Raw genomic sequence first — 16,924 nt, forward strand, 5'->3', positions numbered from 1 at the left:
CGCCGCTACGACGGAAGCCGCCTCAGTTCAGTTTGAGGTGGGTCACCTGAAACGTGTGATATCTGCTTAAAGAGCACAATCGAGCTCAGTGTGAAATATTTACTGGCGTATGGCGTACATTTTTTGTGAGCTTCTCAGCTGCACGTACTATAGCTAAATACAATGACTGTAGGAACGGATAATATTGAGTTTTTGTTAACAGTCCATATGCAGACATGTTTAACTTGCTTTTGGCTGTTTTCCGGTACGAATACAGATGGATGCATATATTATATCATGTAGTTAGAAAGAAAAATCCCTCCTATACTATACTTAGGAGAGATCATTATACCTGCACATTAAGTCCTGAAATACAGGGTTTTCTTTCTTTCTTTCTTTCTTTCTTTCTTTCTTTCTTTCTTTCTTTCTTTCTTTCTTTCTTTCTTTCTTTCTTTCTTTCTTTCTTTCTTTCTTTCTTTCTTTCTTTCTTTCTTTCTTTCTTTCTTTCTTTCTTTCTTTCTTTCTTTCTTTCTTTCTTTCTTTCTTTCTTTCTTTCTTTCTTTCTGTATTCATCAATTGATATATTTTTTCCTGTAACATATTGAAGTAAAAATGTAATATAAGGATGCAGAATTTATGGAAATATACCAATATTTGATATACATTTATTTAATTGATATATTATAAAAGATCTCTCACAAATAGATAATTTTATTTCCAAACATTGTCATAATATGATTAAGAAATCTGCCATAGATAAACTAAACAGCGGAGTCGTTGGTCAACTGCAATTGAGAGTGTAAATCAAACATTAAAAAGAACACGTGATCACGAGAAGCGTACTTTATTGAGTTCTGAAAGTCAGGCATAGTAAAAGATGGCTTTCATTGCGTGCTGGAATTTCCATCACCATGCACTAAACACAACTCTAACATCTACTGCATGAACACTAACTACCGTAGATAAAGTCTGAGGTGGGCGTGCTGGATGAAAGTCTTAGTTGTTGTGACTCCTTATGCCTTCCCCTAACAGGCACCTTGGTTACATACGATCTGATGAGAGAACAAACTTTAAACAAGGAAGGCTGAATGATGGAGGAAGATCTGACAAAGTGAACTTCCTAAATCACGTAGTTTATTGATACCCGATTTATAATTTACCAGAATCATCTCTAAGCTAGTTAATTTTTCTTCTATACTCACATTAACAACAGTTTGATCCAAACTGTTTATTCATTGAGGAGAGTCTTTCTCTTAAGGTGTAGGGTTCAGTGTTTCGCTGATAGGTGAATGACCACAGTTCCCCCAGAGCCACAGTCGCCTCTACTGTGAAGCACAGGGTTGAATAACTTGTGCAGTGAAAGCCAGTTTGAAAGCTTAACTTTATTCACTCAGTTATGATTAACGAGATACACAAGTAGCAGCAGTTTTCTTTTCTAATGATAAGCAAATGGAGTTATGTCCATTTAGGCGCCACTCATGCAGAACTGAGAACTGAACATAATGACTATTAATATCATAATGAAATACAAAGCTTCTGCAGTCAGTAAGAGAAAGTGATGACGTACTTATAATTGAACATTCAAGTCTCTTCATGGTCTAGTGCCAAAGTACATCGCTGACATGTTAGAGCCATATGAACCAACTGGGACTCTGAGAACCTCAGGGAGGAGTCTCCTGCTGGTGCCCAGAGCTGCATTTCAGTTTTATGCTCCTAAAATCTGGAACAGTCTTCCAGAATTTGTGAGACAGGCCTCAACTCTGACAATGTTTAAATCCAGGCTGAAAATAGTTCTTTTTAGCTGCGCATATGACAACTGAAAATATTTTATCTGCACTCTTCACTTTTAATTGAATGAATTAATGATCATTTTATGTTTTATGGAATGATTTTATTTGCCTTGTTGGGATTTTATGTAGCTGTAAAGCACTTTGAATGGCCTTGTGTACGAATTGCGCTCTACAAATAACCCTGCATTGCCTTACTATGCACCATAGACGATAGCCGCGACTGAATTCACAAGCTTTACAGAACAGTACGGAATTTCTTACTATTGGTTTCACTTTCACTGACTGCAGCATTATGTTGACATGCTCATACAATATGAACAGGTCTAATTCAATAACTCATAGCTTATTACAAGTTTGTTTAGCACTTAAAGTATAGTTTGATGCTCTGGTACTTTAACTACAGCGGTTATTAAAATGTATTTGTTCACCTTTACAGGAGTATTTTTTGTATAGGAGAGTATGATAATTAATTTGTTCTATGTCATGTAAAGGTGCTTATTGATTAGGTGATTGTTAGTGTTACCGTACGCTTAAAAACCTTTCCCTTATTCTACTGAATTATCTTATTTAAACAAAAAACAGTACAGCACCATCTTATAAGCGAGCCTAAAGATTCAGCATAAACAAAGAAGCTTAGCGGTTTTATTAAATATCTTGACTTATATTCAGGCTGTATACTAATGCTGAAAACTCAAATGTGTATCTGTTTTTATCTGTTTTTGTGTGTGTGTGTGTGTGTAAGAGTGACAGTAAAAAAAAAGGAGGAAATCGTGATCAGGTCCAAAATATAAATATGACTTTATTTCACAATCCCAAAAGAGATCAGCCATCCATCAAAGGAATGCTAAATTTAGTCTCTTCTCAAGTCTAAACTGGATATACTTTCAGCAACGTACAGTAATTCAGTTTCAAAATAAGCAAGATCACCCATTGTCTAAACACCATTAACAATACAGTAAAAACAATGTGGTTCACATGTATATTTACAGTCTCTTTGAATGCTGGTGCTAATTGTTGGTTTCTTACAAAAAACGTTTGATGTGGACAGAGAATGCCCTCCACAGACAGGAAAAAAAACAAAACAAACAAAAAAAAAAAACCTTTACAACTTCAATATCATGTGATTTTTGTGTAAATGAACTGATTCAAAACAGTTTACATTCATTCATTTTGCATGTGGGTTGTGATCTTTGAGAACTGCTGGAGAACTGGGTTATTTGTGGAAGACATCTGAACTCCAGATGGACTTGACAATGATGTAAGTATACAACACCAGTGAGTTTCAGAAAGCACCAATGCCTTCACCGTTATACAGTATATAATCAGGTTAGGTCGATGTCTGTACCTTGTCAACTTGTCCTGTTAGCACCAAAACCAAGTTTAAATATGGGATAGTTCAAAATATTTCTACAGGAAATGTTATGCCATGAGCTTAGTGTGAATACCAGTAAAGGTTTGTGCTAAAATTTTGTCGATGTGTTCTTAAAATGAAGAGTTTCTCTTTCGCGAGTAAAAAAGTAAGGTAAAGATTTACCAAGCCTAGACCCCCCCCCCCTGTACAGAGACCCTGTAAAAAAAAACGCTACCTGTAAACAAAGTCTCCACAAGGGTCGGGCGCTCCAAATTGTCTGAGGTGGACCAGATGTTTGAGTGGTTTTTTTTTGTTTTTTTTTACGAAGAAGGCAAAGAGGAGGCAACAGAGGGAATAGTCTGATTATTCAGCAGTGGGCGAACGCAGTTGTCGTGTTCAAATCCAGAGTGCGGACATAAAAGCTGGCAATGTTCTGTTGACATGTGTGACACTTTGCAGCCTCTGTTTAGAAAACAGGCCTCGCCTGTAGCACCTTTAAAACGTACAGTAAGCTTCTTACTTCCTATAATCACACTTGTTCCCTATGGAGGACTTGAATTCCAGGAGCCGAGTATACCATAAGTGCCAACGTGATAAGCACCTCACTGCTGCAGCAATTCATGATTCCTCATTATTTTAGGTTTAAAAAAAAATAAAAATAATAATAATTTCATGAGATATGTATGCCATTTTTCAGTCAAGTGACTGAGGAGCAAATAAATGCAGAAATACTGTTCAAACAAAACTCTAAACTCACATGTATACACACACACACACATATATATATTTATGTGTGTGTGTATATAGGTAAGTTTAGGCCTATGGACTCTTTTTCAAGTTAAGGTTCGGAGAATTTTTTTTAAAAAAGTGCTTCTTAATATGCCATACATATCTGTGAAAAAAACAGAGCAACAAACCAAAGAAGTACATTTCTTATATCAACTGCCAACAGACGTCAGAGGCAGCAAGAGGAAAAGCACAATGCTACATGTGATAATCTGCAGTAGATATAAATCAGAATATTAGTCTACATTATGTGATGTTATGAGTTTGCTTGACAAAGATTTCAGTGAGAATGGCACCAATGTCAGAGCCAAGTGAGACTCCTCTTACCATCAGAGAACTACCGGCTGAAATAAAAGCTCACTCCTACTGTACAACATAATGCAGGTTATCATAGAAATTTTTGCAGTAAACAGGCTTACACCAGAAATTAAATAGAAATAGTTATGATCAGAATAAATAATCACATCTTTTTTTTTTTTGTTTTGTTCTTAATCATGTATATAAAACCAGTTTAAAAACATCTTTAAAAGCTTCAAAGCACCATCTCTTTACAATAAAAACCAACACCGAAACTCACAGTTAAAAAGCCAATAAACTTTGGTCCTTCTCGTTGCTGTGAAGGCAGAGATGAAGAAGGACAAAGTGAACAGATCTTAGAAAAAGCACAATGAAAACGATATAAAAATGAGATAGCAGTCTGAAGTTGAATGAGGTAAGGCAGAAGCACACGGTGTGGGAGTTTTCTGTGAGTGTACAGCACACTAAGTCCAGCGATTGTAAGGGCCTGTCACTTGTGTAAGAGCATAAGGGGACACGGTGATGACGCCATCCCTCGGGAGAGTACAACCCTGACGTGTCGGGACATTCATAACTCTCCTTGCTCTCTCTGTCTCATCACTTGTTTCCTCCTCTCCCTCCACCCCTTCGGAACCTTTGCCGCTCTTCCCCACACCTCCGCTTGGGCTACCCTCCATCCTCGATCTCTCAGCCTCCTCCTCCCGATCCCGCTCACGTTTGGCCATTTTGGCGTCCCACATAGCCATCCCGTGGCCTGGCTCATTGAGGGACTTGTGCTGGTAGAAGACCAAGGAGATACGGGTCGGGTGGCTGCGGTTTGGCCTGAGGATAGGCGTAGTGGCGTGAAGCTCCCGCCGGGCACACTCGATTAGGATGGAGCCATGCGATGGCGCCACGGCGACCCCACCTATGTCGTGGTCCAGGAAGTTGTGCTCGCTGTCTGACCACACCTCCTCTAGCTTCACTTCTTCCGGTTCAAGTGGGGCCGTTTTTAGTGGAAGTGGGGGAGTTTGTTGGGGTAGAGATGAGCCTGGAGGGAAGCCATGGCCTCTGACCTCCGTTGCGACATCTCCTGCAACTTGGTGAAGTCCGTTGAGCCTGCTGAAGAGGCCCTCAGAGGTAGGTTTGGGGGAGAAGGGGGAGTGAGGAGGAGGAGGAGGAGGAGGAACACTCCCACTGGGGGAAAGTCTGCGCAGAGGAGAGTAGTGCACCTCGTTGGGCTCAGTTTTAAAAGGATAGTCATTATGGGTGTTGTGTGGAGGTATACGATGAAATGGAGCACCCTGTTCGCCAGATGCTGGAGAATAACCATTCATGGTGTCACTCACTGTCTTATAATTGAGAGTTGAGCCATTATGTCCAAACTGGAGACCTGGCAGGCCATGGTGGTTGGGGGAGATGATCTCCATCTGTGGGGGGACCCCTGCACCTGGAGTGGAGTAGCTGCTGGCGCCCTGGTTGTAAGCGCTGGGTTGATTTCTCTCTGGTAGGAATCTTCCATCGCTGGAGGGTCTGGGTGGTAGTCTGTAAGAGCTGTAGTAGTCTTGCGGCTCTTGTTTGACAAAAGGACATATATTTGTGACATGATATCATAAAGCATTTCTGAATGTTGACCGAATTTAAAACAAATAGACAGCATGACCAGAGGTTTAGCGTTACTACCTTTGTTGGGGGTCTCAGGTTTCACTTTCCCAGGAGAAGGAGAAGTCAACCCGAGCTTCTTCTCCATCTTCTCCGCTTGAGCCTTCAAACGAGCTTCTTGCCTTATCTTACGAGCTGATTTCACTGGCTCAGCAAGTAGGCGCACCTGATACATTACACAGCAAATGATTTAAAACATGGTACATGTGAAAAAAAGTTAAACATCGTGGCACTAAAAGCTGCTCACCTCTCGGGGAAATGATGACAGAACCTGCAGGGCACCACTTTGGATTTTGGCCCACTGGCCCTCAGTCTGACCAAACTCATCCCACTCAGAGATCTTGTAAAGTGGCAGCACATGCAGTTGTTCATCCTCTGGTATATTACGCACCGCGCGGTTATCTTCCTTTGTTAAAGTGCAAACCTGGAAAAGGACAGAAAACAGACAAGCTTACTGTAACTCCTCGTGTTCCTGTTTAAGCAACACTGAAATTGCTCAGTTCCAGCCTTCCCAGAAAGTGGCAGCCGCAATCTGACAAAGACTAAGCAAAGAGAACATAATAAACCAATTCTGACTCACATACATTAGCTTCACCGATCAGTTCAAAATCCTCCTGACCTCATTCAAAATCCATTCTAATGTATAATCTGCTCTCTTATGCAGATGTGCGCTCGGATATGGCAGAGATTGATTAATGCAGATTGGTATTCAGTAGTACCAACGTAAAAATTATCCTATTAGAGTTCTTCCCTTTCTTCTTCTTTTACATTTTATTCAACATTTGCTTTCCTATTGCATTATACTTCAAAAGTATCACACTCTCAGCTTGCTTACCACAGTGCTGCCATTATTCATGTTGCTGGTATCCTTGTGAGCGTGGGCGCAGAAATCAACACAGGCTGTGACCCCAGAAAAAGGACGTCCCTCCTTCTTGCCCAGCCGGCAGTCCCCCCCTCCTGCCTCCTGCTCGACCTGGGAGAGGTGAAAGGTCAAAACAAAGAAAGAGTTGGGTTCACAGAGAAGACGTTAAATTCAGTTATCTTGTTATATGAGAAGTGCACATTTACAAATCTACATTGAGCTTAGATTTGCTTCACAAAGCAATAAATGTTAAGGAAACTACAGGAATATGGAAAACAAACTAAGGGGAAGTCATGAAAGCTATATGGAGGGAGGTTGTGTGGTAACTTGAGCACAAAAACAGGCCAATTCTGAATCAGTTATCAGGATTATTAGAAGTATGTTTGGTTGTTTAAGTTTTCATACCTGGTTCTGGAAAGCCTCAGGAGCCAGTCTTTTGTAGAGTGGTGAGAGGTCGGTGGCAAGACCCTGAAGGTTGTTCTCTATCCTCTGCTCCTGAAAGTAATAGATTGAGGATTTTAGGTGGATAGCATCTCAATTGAAAATTGCCTTTGTTTAAACTGTTTTCCCTGTGGCTATGAGTGTCATATCCAACATAAGCCACAAGGAGGCAAAGTGTTTGAAAAACAGCTGATCAGCAGATAAACTGCAGGGTAGTAAAAAATAATGTTTTAATTCAAAATATATCTTTAACTGAGCTGCTTTAGACATATCGTGGGAAATGCAGACACGGTAATTAAATGCACAATATCCTCTAAGATCACTATAAGCACCAGAAAAGACAAAAAGGAGAAATGGCAAAAAGTGATGTCCTCATGCATCTGTGGAAACCGAACTGCCATCTCACAGCTTGTTGCCACAAATCAACATTCACACAGACACACACTTCCTCACCTCCTCACGGTACTCTCCAAGCAGGCGAAACTTGCGGGGCACCTTGCTGCGGGCAAATTTACAACCATTGTAGTACATACTCCAGGAGCAGCCAAAGGAAAAAGAGGCGCCACAAGTGTCCTGGTCCAAACCTTGGCATGCACACGTGCGACTGTGGAGACAGAGTGGAGGGGGGGGTATCACAGCAATGAAAATAGCAGGGAGGGAGTAGCTAAATGAAAAACAAAGGAGAAGGTACTCACTCTTCATTGAGGGCACAGCGGCGGCTGGTGGGGGAACCGTACTTAAAGAGAGTCTCTGTGAGCTCCTGGTAGAGGTGGTCTGCCACCTGCCGAGGGATTCCCTCCCAGGCCAAGATGAGGATCACCAACACGGCGGTGTCACAGTGGTGCCCTGGTCTCTGACGGACCAAACACAGCAGCTTCTCCTCTTCACTGCCACGCCGGATCACCTGTCACATGATTTAGTGTACGGACACAAAGACCAACATGTAGGTCAAAACAGATGATAGACAGCACTGTGACACGAGCATTTACAGCAAAAAAAATAAACTAAACGCTAAATAATTATTACTGCAGAATGAATCATTTCTATAACAATTTGAGTAGTATGTCTACACAGGAGAGATGCTATATTATGTATGTATATATAGACATATATATATTATCAGCATAAAATTATTGTAGAAAAAGAGTAATGTTGAAAGGGCTACGAAAGAGAAGAAAATGGAGGAATTAGCTGCTGAAGATACACTATTGTGTGAGAACGGGTACACGTTTGAGAAATGGAGGATATATAGTGCAAGAACCACCAACGGTGCATGAACAGACCTCATCAAAGAAGCAAAATCCTAAATAGGTGAAGTTATTTCAGAAGAGGTGAAAGCAGCAAAATAGAATAGACGCTGGTGGGGCATGTCCCAGAAGTAAATCACCAATGAAGAACAAATGCTTTCAAAATGAGTTGCTTGTTTTTGTCCTAAATGGCTTATTTAGTCTACTGATATAGATGCAGATTCTTGCTAAAGGGTTGGAGGAAAACTTTGAGGTGGTTGTTATCTCCAACTCCAACCACTAGATGTCAGTAACTGTAACACACAACACCTTTAAGTTGTAGTTCGATTGTTGAGGGAAAGAATCTGGGAATTGACTTCCCATAAATTTATGAACTTTTCAACACACTCAGCACGGTTCATGGACACGAACGCCAAACACGTACCCATTTAGCTATTGGGCACCCCTGGGAGCTCTTGCCTTCTTTCCCAGTGTAAACAACAACTTCCACCCTCACAGCGTTTCCTTTGGCACCATACCTGTGGCAAACAAAACACACATACAAGAAACAGGACATTAGCGATTTTTCACCTTAGAGCATGCATCACTGACAGCCACAACACTGAAACCATCTGTCTAATATTTTCCAGGTCTTCCCTTGTCAAAGCGGAGAACTCCAGAAGCACAAAAATGTTTCCAGAAGACTCTCTAATTCCTGTAAGCTGCGAGCTGGTGTTTTTCCAGAAAATCCCACAAAAGCTCAATAGGATTAAGATTTGTTGAATTTGGAGGCCAAGTAAAAAGTTTGAACTCTCAGACAAGTACTTTACACTACATTGGGGCTTTTTTTCTTATTGTTTCAGAGTGCAATATCCGGCCTAAAGAGGCCGCTGTCATCAGGGAATACCATGAAGACGAGTGCATAGTCTGCAACGCTCTTAAGGTGAGTCGCACATATCAAAGTAGCACCCATATGATGCCAGGTCCCAACATTTTCCAGCAGAACATTGCCCACATGCCCCCTCAGGCTTGCTTTCTTCCCATTGTGCGTCCTGCAGTCAAATCTTCCCCAGGTAAACAATGCACACAATAGCAGCCTTTCATATGATGTTAGTGTGGTTAATCAAACAGGGCAGCTTTTCCCCATTGTTCCATGGCTCATGCCAATGCCACATGCCAGTTGAAGGCATTTCCAGCAGAGGACAGACGTAGTCATTGGCAGTCTGAATGGCCTGTGCCTACGCTGTCTTGCATGCAGAGAGCGGTGATGCACTGAGTGTTCTGACGCCTTTCCATCGTACCCAGCATTAAGGATTTCAGCAATTTGTCCCACAGCGGCTCTTCTGTGACACCAGACTACATGACCCAGACTTCTCTCTCCACTTTGCATCAGTAACCGTTGTACATTCGGTTCACCAGCCGTCCTTACTTACTTAGTTTTTAATCCTTACATACTGAGAATACCTGACATGGCCTCCTGTTCTGAAGACACTCTGACCCAGTCATCATATCCTGTCAGACACATCAACTTGAACATTTGACTGTTCGCTTGCTGCCAAATATATCCCACCTTACGGTAGGGGGGAAATTGTAACAAGATTGTAACAACCTTATCTGTCAGAGGTTTTAATGGTATGGCTGACTAATGTATATTAGACAGTATTGCACTGCCATAAAAAATAAAATGCATGACCGTGTTTCCCAAATTGTTATTGTGGCCAATATTAAACAGTAAAAAAAAAGAATTCATGCCATTAAAAACTGATACATTTTCACATTCAGTAAAGACACCGTCAGCTGGACAGTGTTGGAGAGTTGTTTGAAACAAGCTGTCATCTTGGCTTAAGGGCCCCCTAGTCTCAGCTCTAGGGGTTTCCTGTTTCAGTGTGCTTCGGTGTGTTTTGTGTACCTGCGTGTAGTTTGACACAGAACGCCTGTGAGAGCTGCCTCAACAATGCTTCCTTTTAATTAGAGTGGCTCTAACTCCGCCCCATTTCACCCTGTCTGTGGTCGCTGGTGACTTGTAGGCACTCAGCATGTTTCGTAGTAAAAACAACCACACATAGACAGTAAAAATAATGTGCTGCTAATCACTACCTGTTCTCCATCAGTTCCCTCACTGCAGCAACACTGGGTCCTGCCCCGAGATGAGTATAGTAAGGGCCTTCCTCCTTTTCAATGATTTGGTCTGTGGAAAACAAAAGCGAAAATTTGTGTTGGACATCATAAATACTTTACTGCTCACTGTGCAGATCTGTTCCCTAAACAGCCAGCCAAGAGGCAGCTTTTCAACAGCCATACCCTTGATTCCATTGATGTGATGCTTGTTTGTTTTTGAGACAAAAAAACATTAACATTAACACACTTAATGTCATGAATGTGATGTGCAAAGCTAATGTGGCCTGTGCACGGGCCTCCACCAAATATGTCACAATGGGACAAAAAGGCCCAAATATGGCAAAGAAATGCAGCTTTCTTTGGCTTGAATTGGCCCTTGAATTAGGAAACTGCTTGTGGGTGTGTGCGTGTGTTTGCATATGTGTGTTTGCATCAGAGAAACAGAAAACGAGAATCGGTTTGAGGTCAAAGAACTGCAGTCTTAGCTCTCAGGTCTGATTAAGTTACAAAGTGAGTTACGTCCAATCTGAGACAATCTGAGTAAAAACCTTACGCAAAACTAAACTCACCCACGCACTGACAGGATGGAAGATCAGCCAGTTTTTTGGAAGGTGTATTGAGCAGGTTCTTAGTAGGGGTATCCAGATAACTCATCGGAGACTCCAGAAAACTGTTGACGCTGTTCTTGGTTGGAGTCGACTCTGCAGAGTGGCCCTGAACCCCATCTATAGCTGTAGACAGGATACTGACAGGTCCTGACCTCTCCAGCTTGTAGTAGCCCTGCTGGCTTGGAGGAGGGGACTGAGGAGCCCCTGAGAAGCCATTAGTCAGACCACAGTGCCCATTGGTGTGGTTGAGAAAAACAGCTTTTGCTGGGCTGGTGTTTGGATCAGCACCGTGCTGCAGCCCACCACAGGGCTGCGCTACCTGAGATAACAAATGACACTCCTCTGGTCCTGCAGCATAACCATTACATGGATTGTGTTGGTGAAGCGGGCTGTTGGAAAGAGACCACGGTTGGTTCTCTTGACCATGAGTATGGTTGGGCCTTGCAAAAGCGTTGCAGTTCTGTCCAAAGAGGCTTGTACTGTGTGTGTTACTGTGATGGATAAGTTGCCTTCTTTCCTCCTGAGCCTCGGCCAAGTATCGCTTCATGTCAATTTGAGCCAGAGGCAAAAATAAGTTGTTCTTGTGGTGAGGGCCTGATTTCCCCCGAGGTAGGCTCTTCTGGCCTCTGCTCCTGTGGGGAGTCTCTCCATTGGGCAAGCATTTTGAGAGGGGGGTCCTGCGGTTAATTCCTTCGTGTAATCCATCAGCTTTCTTCTTCCTGGGCTTGGAGGGCGTAGTTTTAGTTTTTTTTATGAGGGGCTTTTTCGGAATGGGGGGTTGCTGGGATTTGTAGTTGTACTTAATAGCTGGCACAGGTGTTCCTTTTGGAAGGTTGTTCTCTGACCGCTGACTATGTCGGGACTGGATGATGAAGGCCAAGTCTGCCAGCTGAGCCGCCACTTCCTCCTCAACACTGTTCCTCCTCACTTTACTGACAACACTGTCTCTGTACTGGCCAACCTCATGATCCTTACTGAACCTCATGTGACTGGAGTCGTAATAGCTGCGTTCTGTCTTGATGACATGGGAACCGTAGGGCAGCTCTGTCCGCCTGCAGGGTGCCTTGTCACTGTCTGAGCTCGCCTCCACGAGGTCCGGCAGGGACAGCTTTGTGTCAGAGCTCAACCACCGAGAGCATTGGATGACATTTGCCTGTCTGGCCACAGGAGGGTGTATCACTGATGTCTGATGTAGTGTTGAGCTGATGACCGAGACTTGTTTGTAGCGAACAGCGGCTGTGGTTCTGGCGTCTTGCAGGGCTGCGTTTGTACTGGAAGCTGGGGTTGGGGAAGCCGTAAAAATGGGATGTTCACTTTTACTTTCGGCTTTAATGTAACCTGGGGTGCTTTGAGGTATAGCTGCCAGTTGAGTCAAGGCCTCAATAGCAATCACCTGATCAGAACTAAGATTTCTCTTCTCTGCAAAAGACTGCACACTCGGTAACAGGGCACTTGGAGGAGATTCACTTTTGATGGGTTGGAGAGTCCTTTGCAAGTTAACGGGAGTGCTTTTCTGACAGAAGTCAACCTTTAAGTCGTCTTTCTCTTTTTTGACAAAGTGCAAATCTGGTGGCTCTGTTTTGATGGAGCAAAGAATGGATGAACGTGAGCTGAAAAGTTTCTCCTCCAGTCCCTTCCTCTCTGTGACAGACAGGCAGACAACAGCCGCCAGCGTAGACAGTGGGTCCTCGCATACGTCCTCTTCATCGCTCAGCTGCGTGGTGGTCTGCTCGGTGATCCACACCCAGGGCTCCTCCATTTTGATCTTCTTTAGTGGGACTGACATGTCATCTGGAGGAGTCTTGGGTCCGTTGTCTGAGCAGTCTTTAGGGTTTGACGATATTACAGCCTCTGATGCGATTGTAGTCCTTTTACATACAGTTTTTAGATCAGAATGTGACCCACTGGTCATGTTAGCACCATTAGGTTTTGTCAGGTTCTCAGCAGAACCATTCTGAAAAGTCACAGAAGAGCATAGATGTTGGTGAAGTGCAATGCCGGTCAGCTCCAGCCCAGGCTCTCTTTTGATAAGTGCCGGCCGTAAACCTTGGTCTGAGCCCAGGTTGTGGGTGAGTGACTCGGTGATGGGGGAAGATTGAGTATGAGGTATGTGGCCTTCCTCCCCCTCATCCTCCTCTGCTGCCATGTGGGTGTCATCCATCTGTGCTTTGCCTTTGCCATTTACCGACCCACTTTCTGGAACCACCTGAGAGACAGAGACACAGAGAAATAAGAAAGGAGAGGTGACTCAACAAGCTCTGGCAGTAATCGTGATCCAGCCTGCTCTAAACAGTCACGCCACACAGCACAACAGATTGTCTCCCAGCATGGCCTGAGCATCTGCCGCTGCCACCATCAAGGCTATGGAAAATATTTCAGCAAACAAAGAATCTGTTCTCTATAAATGTTAACAAAACAGATCTTTAAACAGAGTTAATAAAAACTAAACTGCGTTGCTCCACAGCCGGGAGTTCGATCAGAATTCCTGCCCGGGCTATCGAGTGTTGACAGCCTTGGACTCACAGGTAGCCGAGTGCCAGTGAGTAAACAGCTCCGAGTCACAAAGAGTTTACGACTTTATCGCTACTTGTGGGTCACTGGGTGCGAGTGTGCAGCGTGTGCAGCGTGTGCAGCACATGCTGCGTTTGTTTAGGGCGCAATGGTGAGTCCCAATACTGATAGCCTAAAAGAAAATCATTTCCACAACTTACAGTGTTTGTGGAAGTTTTATATATATATATATTTTGGACTTTTTTAGACTTTGACGGCAGTGTTTTTGTCACAGTTATGTGTCAGTTTTTCTGTGAGTAAACGCGTACAAGCATTATTTGTGTTTCATCATCTTGAACGAGCACCAATAAAATTAGGTCATGTCAAGCTGCCTTGAAGCAGTGAGCGACTGATGAAAAATGTTCCATCATAACAAAGATTTTTAAAAAAAAGTTGCCTAATTTGCCTACGACCCAGTTGACGAAAGCTTTTGAACTAGTGTGCAGTTTGTTTGAACTAACAAACTATTGTGACTGCAAAAACAACCATTAAGCTCTATCACAGCTGTCGTTTCAATACATTTTGCAGCAGCAGAGGTGCACACCAACCTGGAAAATCCAGAGTAAGTATCCAGTATAACCCTTCAGTATAATCCAAACGCCTGGGAACTAAAAGGCCAAAGAGAAACACTGTTTGTGCTGAGCTCTGATCAACTTCCCTTTATTTTCATTGGACATGACGCAAGCTTACACTGATACACGATTACTACACGTCTAAATAAATCAATAGTATATTATACACATGTCTATTTTAAAGATTTTAGGACCTCCTGGATGAGACAGCGACTGTGTATTTGACTGAAGCATGTGGCGTAAACAAAGAACTGAGCCTTGTGACATCCCACATGTGATGGCAGTTAAGAACAGTCAGGAACGTGCAGAAAAGTAAGCGATAAGGCTTTTAGTCTTCCACAGCTAAAAGAGCTCAATTATTGGTAGAAAATAAACAGAAACTGAGGCAGCGCTGAGATCTGAGAGGATTAATGCAGAGCAATCTCCCACTACGGGTGTGTAAGGACGGAGATCAGATATGGTGTAGTGTGAAATCAGAGGGAAGTTCTTTCTCAAGCTCCTTTAATAATCACGGGGATTATCATGCAACACACTCAGTCTGGGCTGAGTGATCAAGGCTGCGTTTTGACTGACTTTCAAAGAGTATTTCTAAAATTCTGTATTTTCAGAGAGTTTACTGTGTGAGTGAAATTCCTTTTAGTTCACTGATGTTGAATCAAGAACTGCATTTCTTATAAGATCTGACACCCACACATGCAGATTTAGTGTTTGATTACAAATGCGGAGCAACAAGCATCTAAAGCTCTTCTTTGGATGTTGGCTGCCTGTTGTTCCCCTCCAGGATTTATCCCTCCGTAAGACCTGTTGCCACTGATTTTCGGTCCACTTCTTGTGTCGTTTGGCCAAACTTTTCTCCCGGTTACCCTTCCTTAAGAATGGCTTGTTGACAGCCACCCTTCAATGGAGGCCATTTCTGATAAGGCTTAAGTGAATGAGTCAGATTCGTCTCTCAGGTCCTGTGACAGATGGATTAGATGGATTTTTTTTCCTAGTTCTTAAGGACATCGCTATCAGATACTCTTAATCTGCTGTAGTTTTTAAGGCCTGCCATTTCTTCTTTTGCCCTCTGCTTTTTTTTAAGGACAAGATATGACATTTTCAGCTCATAGCTTTTTGGCAATCACCCTGGTGTTTAAAATGCTTCTTTATGTCTGTCAAACTGTGTTATCTTTGGCATTTTTCGTGTAACTCAAGAAACAGGAATGTAAACAACCGATGTGGCTACTGGAAACACAGTACCTAATGATAGAATTTAACATAAGTTCTTTCCTAAGCTGTCTGTTGTCTGAAGACACCACACTGGTTCATCCTTAAAATTTACAAGGAAACCTCAAGGCTCTACATCTCCAGCAATTATTTACTCCAGTCTGATTGCCATAAATTCATAAAAGGTGTTGCTGTCGATACAAGCTCTTGCTGGTCAAACTGTTGAACTGGCCCTTGTGAACCCGGTGAACCTAATGTTTTCTGGGAGTTTGAACAGTTGTTTGAATCTTAACAGGTGCAGCGACAATGGAGATATTCCTGATCAATAACATGTCAAGATGTTTAGGTTTCCAAAGCATCCAATACAAAAAATATACAAGCTCCACACACTTTGCAGAAGGAGACGACCGCAACACTCCCCACGAGAGGAAGAGGGAAGGAGATGTGTTGCAGGAAGGGAATAGGGAGGAAAAGTAGTATGTCACAATGCAATGCTTTCAATGACAAAGCTGTTTTCCATGCCTGCAGCAGACATACACGTGTCTGCATGCATGTGTATGCAACAATTTGCGCATCCGAGAGTTTGCGATCCAAAGCTGACATCAAAGCAGAGTCGCTGTTTTTAATTACGTTACACTAGGCTTTATGATAACAGAAAAACTAATGCAGGGTATACATGTGGAGTCATGTGTTTTCATTTAGGCACTGGGTCTCTTGAGAGAGCTGGGTCTGTGAAGTGTTAGGGCTGTGTTTCTGTGTTGTGTTGGCTGTATCTACCTCAGGGCGTTTCAAGTCACTCTCCCTCGCAAATACTACGCTGCTATAAATGCAGACACAGTCCTTGCCTTTTTTGAACAAACGTGGTTCAAATGCTCTGCAAAATGCGGGCAGCTAAAAGTTAGCGCTTCACGCTCGAGTGTAGATTTGGAGACCTACCCTGGCAACACAAGCGTGGCACCGTCCAAACAAGCCACTGTGTCTCAACAGAGACATGTGTCTCCAAGGAGGTTTTGTGGAGGTCTGTATTCCTTTGTAGCTCAAAAACAAAGACAAACACACACGTACACTTCTACATGTCTACAAAGCCTCACATCCGTATAATAGTGTTCAGCTGTACTTTTTACTGGCTGTGCAGAGATCATACCGTTGGGGCCGCCACCTCACGGCGCTCTGACAACAAAACAGTGAAAAAAAAAGCATGCTTCCTTCCTGGCAGAAAGTATAAGTAGTGGTTTATGCGTGTTTCTCTGAACACGTGAGAATTTCCTTCATTCATTGAGTAAGGGTTTCCTGTCTGCGCAGAGCTCAAGAGTCACGTAGTCGAACTCGAAAAACATGCAACATTAAAAGAAAAACGGCGACAAAGACTGCCTTATATAGGCGTCGATAAACTTAATGAACTTGAAAGAGCTGGCTCACAGCACACCAGCTGAGCAGAGCTTAATCAACAGGGAAATCTGCACAGGTCAGGATGGTATCAGTAAACAGAGACTTTTT

The 16,924-nt window shown here is 42.8% G+C and overlaps 1 protein-coding gene across 1 annotated transcript in view; it reads right to left on the reverse strand.

Moving 5' to 3' along the window:
- Window positions 1–2,543: 2,543 nt before the first annotated feature.
- The window catches only part of tet1 (tet methylcytosine dioxygenase 1), a 28,544-nt gene continuing 14,163 nt past the window's right edge, over window positions 2,544–16,924 (reverse strand). The window contains exons 3-12 of the mRNA XM_072390970.1: window positions 11,061–13,305; window positions 10,471–10,561; window positions 8,819–8,912; window positions 7,843–8,051; window positions 7,601–7,751; window positions 7,112–7,201; window positions 6,680–6,817; window positions 6,092–6,268; window positions 5,866–6,010; window positions 2,544–5,755 (exon numbers count right to left, since the gene is read on the reverse strand). Coding sequence (XP_072247071.1) covers window positions 4,668–5,755; window positions 5,866–6,010; window positions 6,092–6,268; window positions 6,680–6,817; window positions 7,112–7,201; window positions 7,601–7,751; window positions 7,843–8,051; window positions 8,819–8,912; window positions 10,471–10,561; window positions 11,061–13,305 — 4,428 coding nt within the window. The 3' untranslated portion in view covers window positions 2,544–4,667. The remainder of the gene's footprint in view (window positions 5,756–5,865; window positions 6,011–6,091; window positions 6,269–6,679; window positions 6,818–7,111; window positions 7,202–7,600; window positions 7,752–7,842; window positions 8,052–8,818; window positions 8,913–10,470; window positions 10,562–11,060; window positions 13,306–16,924) is intronic.

This window comes from Leuresthes tenuis, unplaced genomic scaffold (genome assembly GCF_036924035.1).
Source record: "Leuresthes tenuis unplaced genomic scaffold, fLeuTen1.0.hap1 SCAF_8, whole genome shotgun sequence".
Lineage (NCBI taxonomy): Eukaryota > Metazoa > Chordata > Actinopteri > Atheriniformes > Atherinopsidae > Leuresthes > Leuresthes tenuis.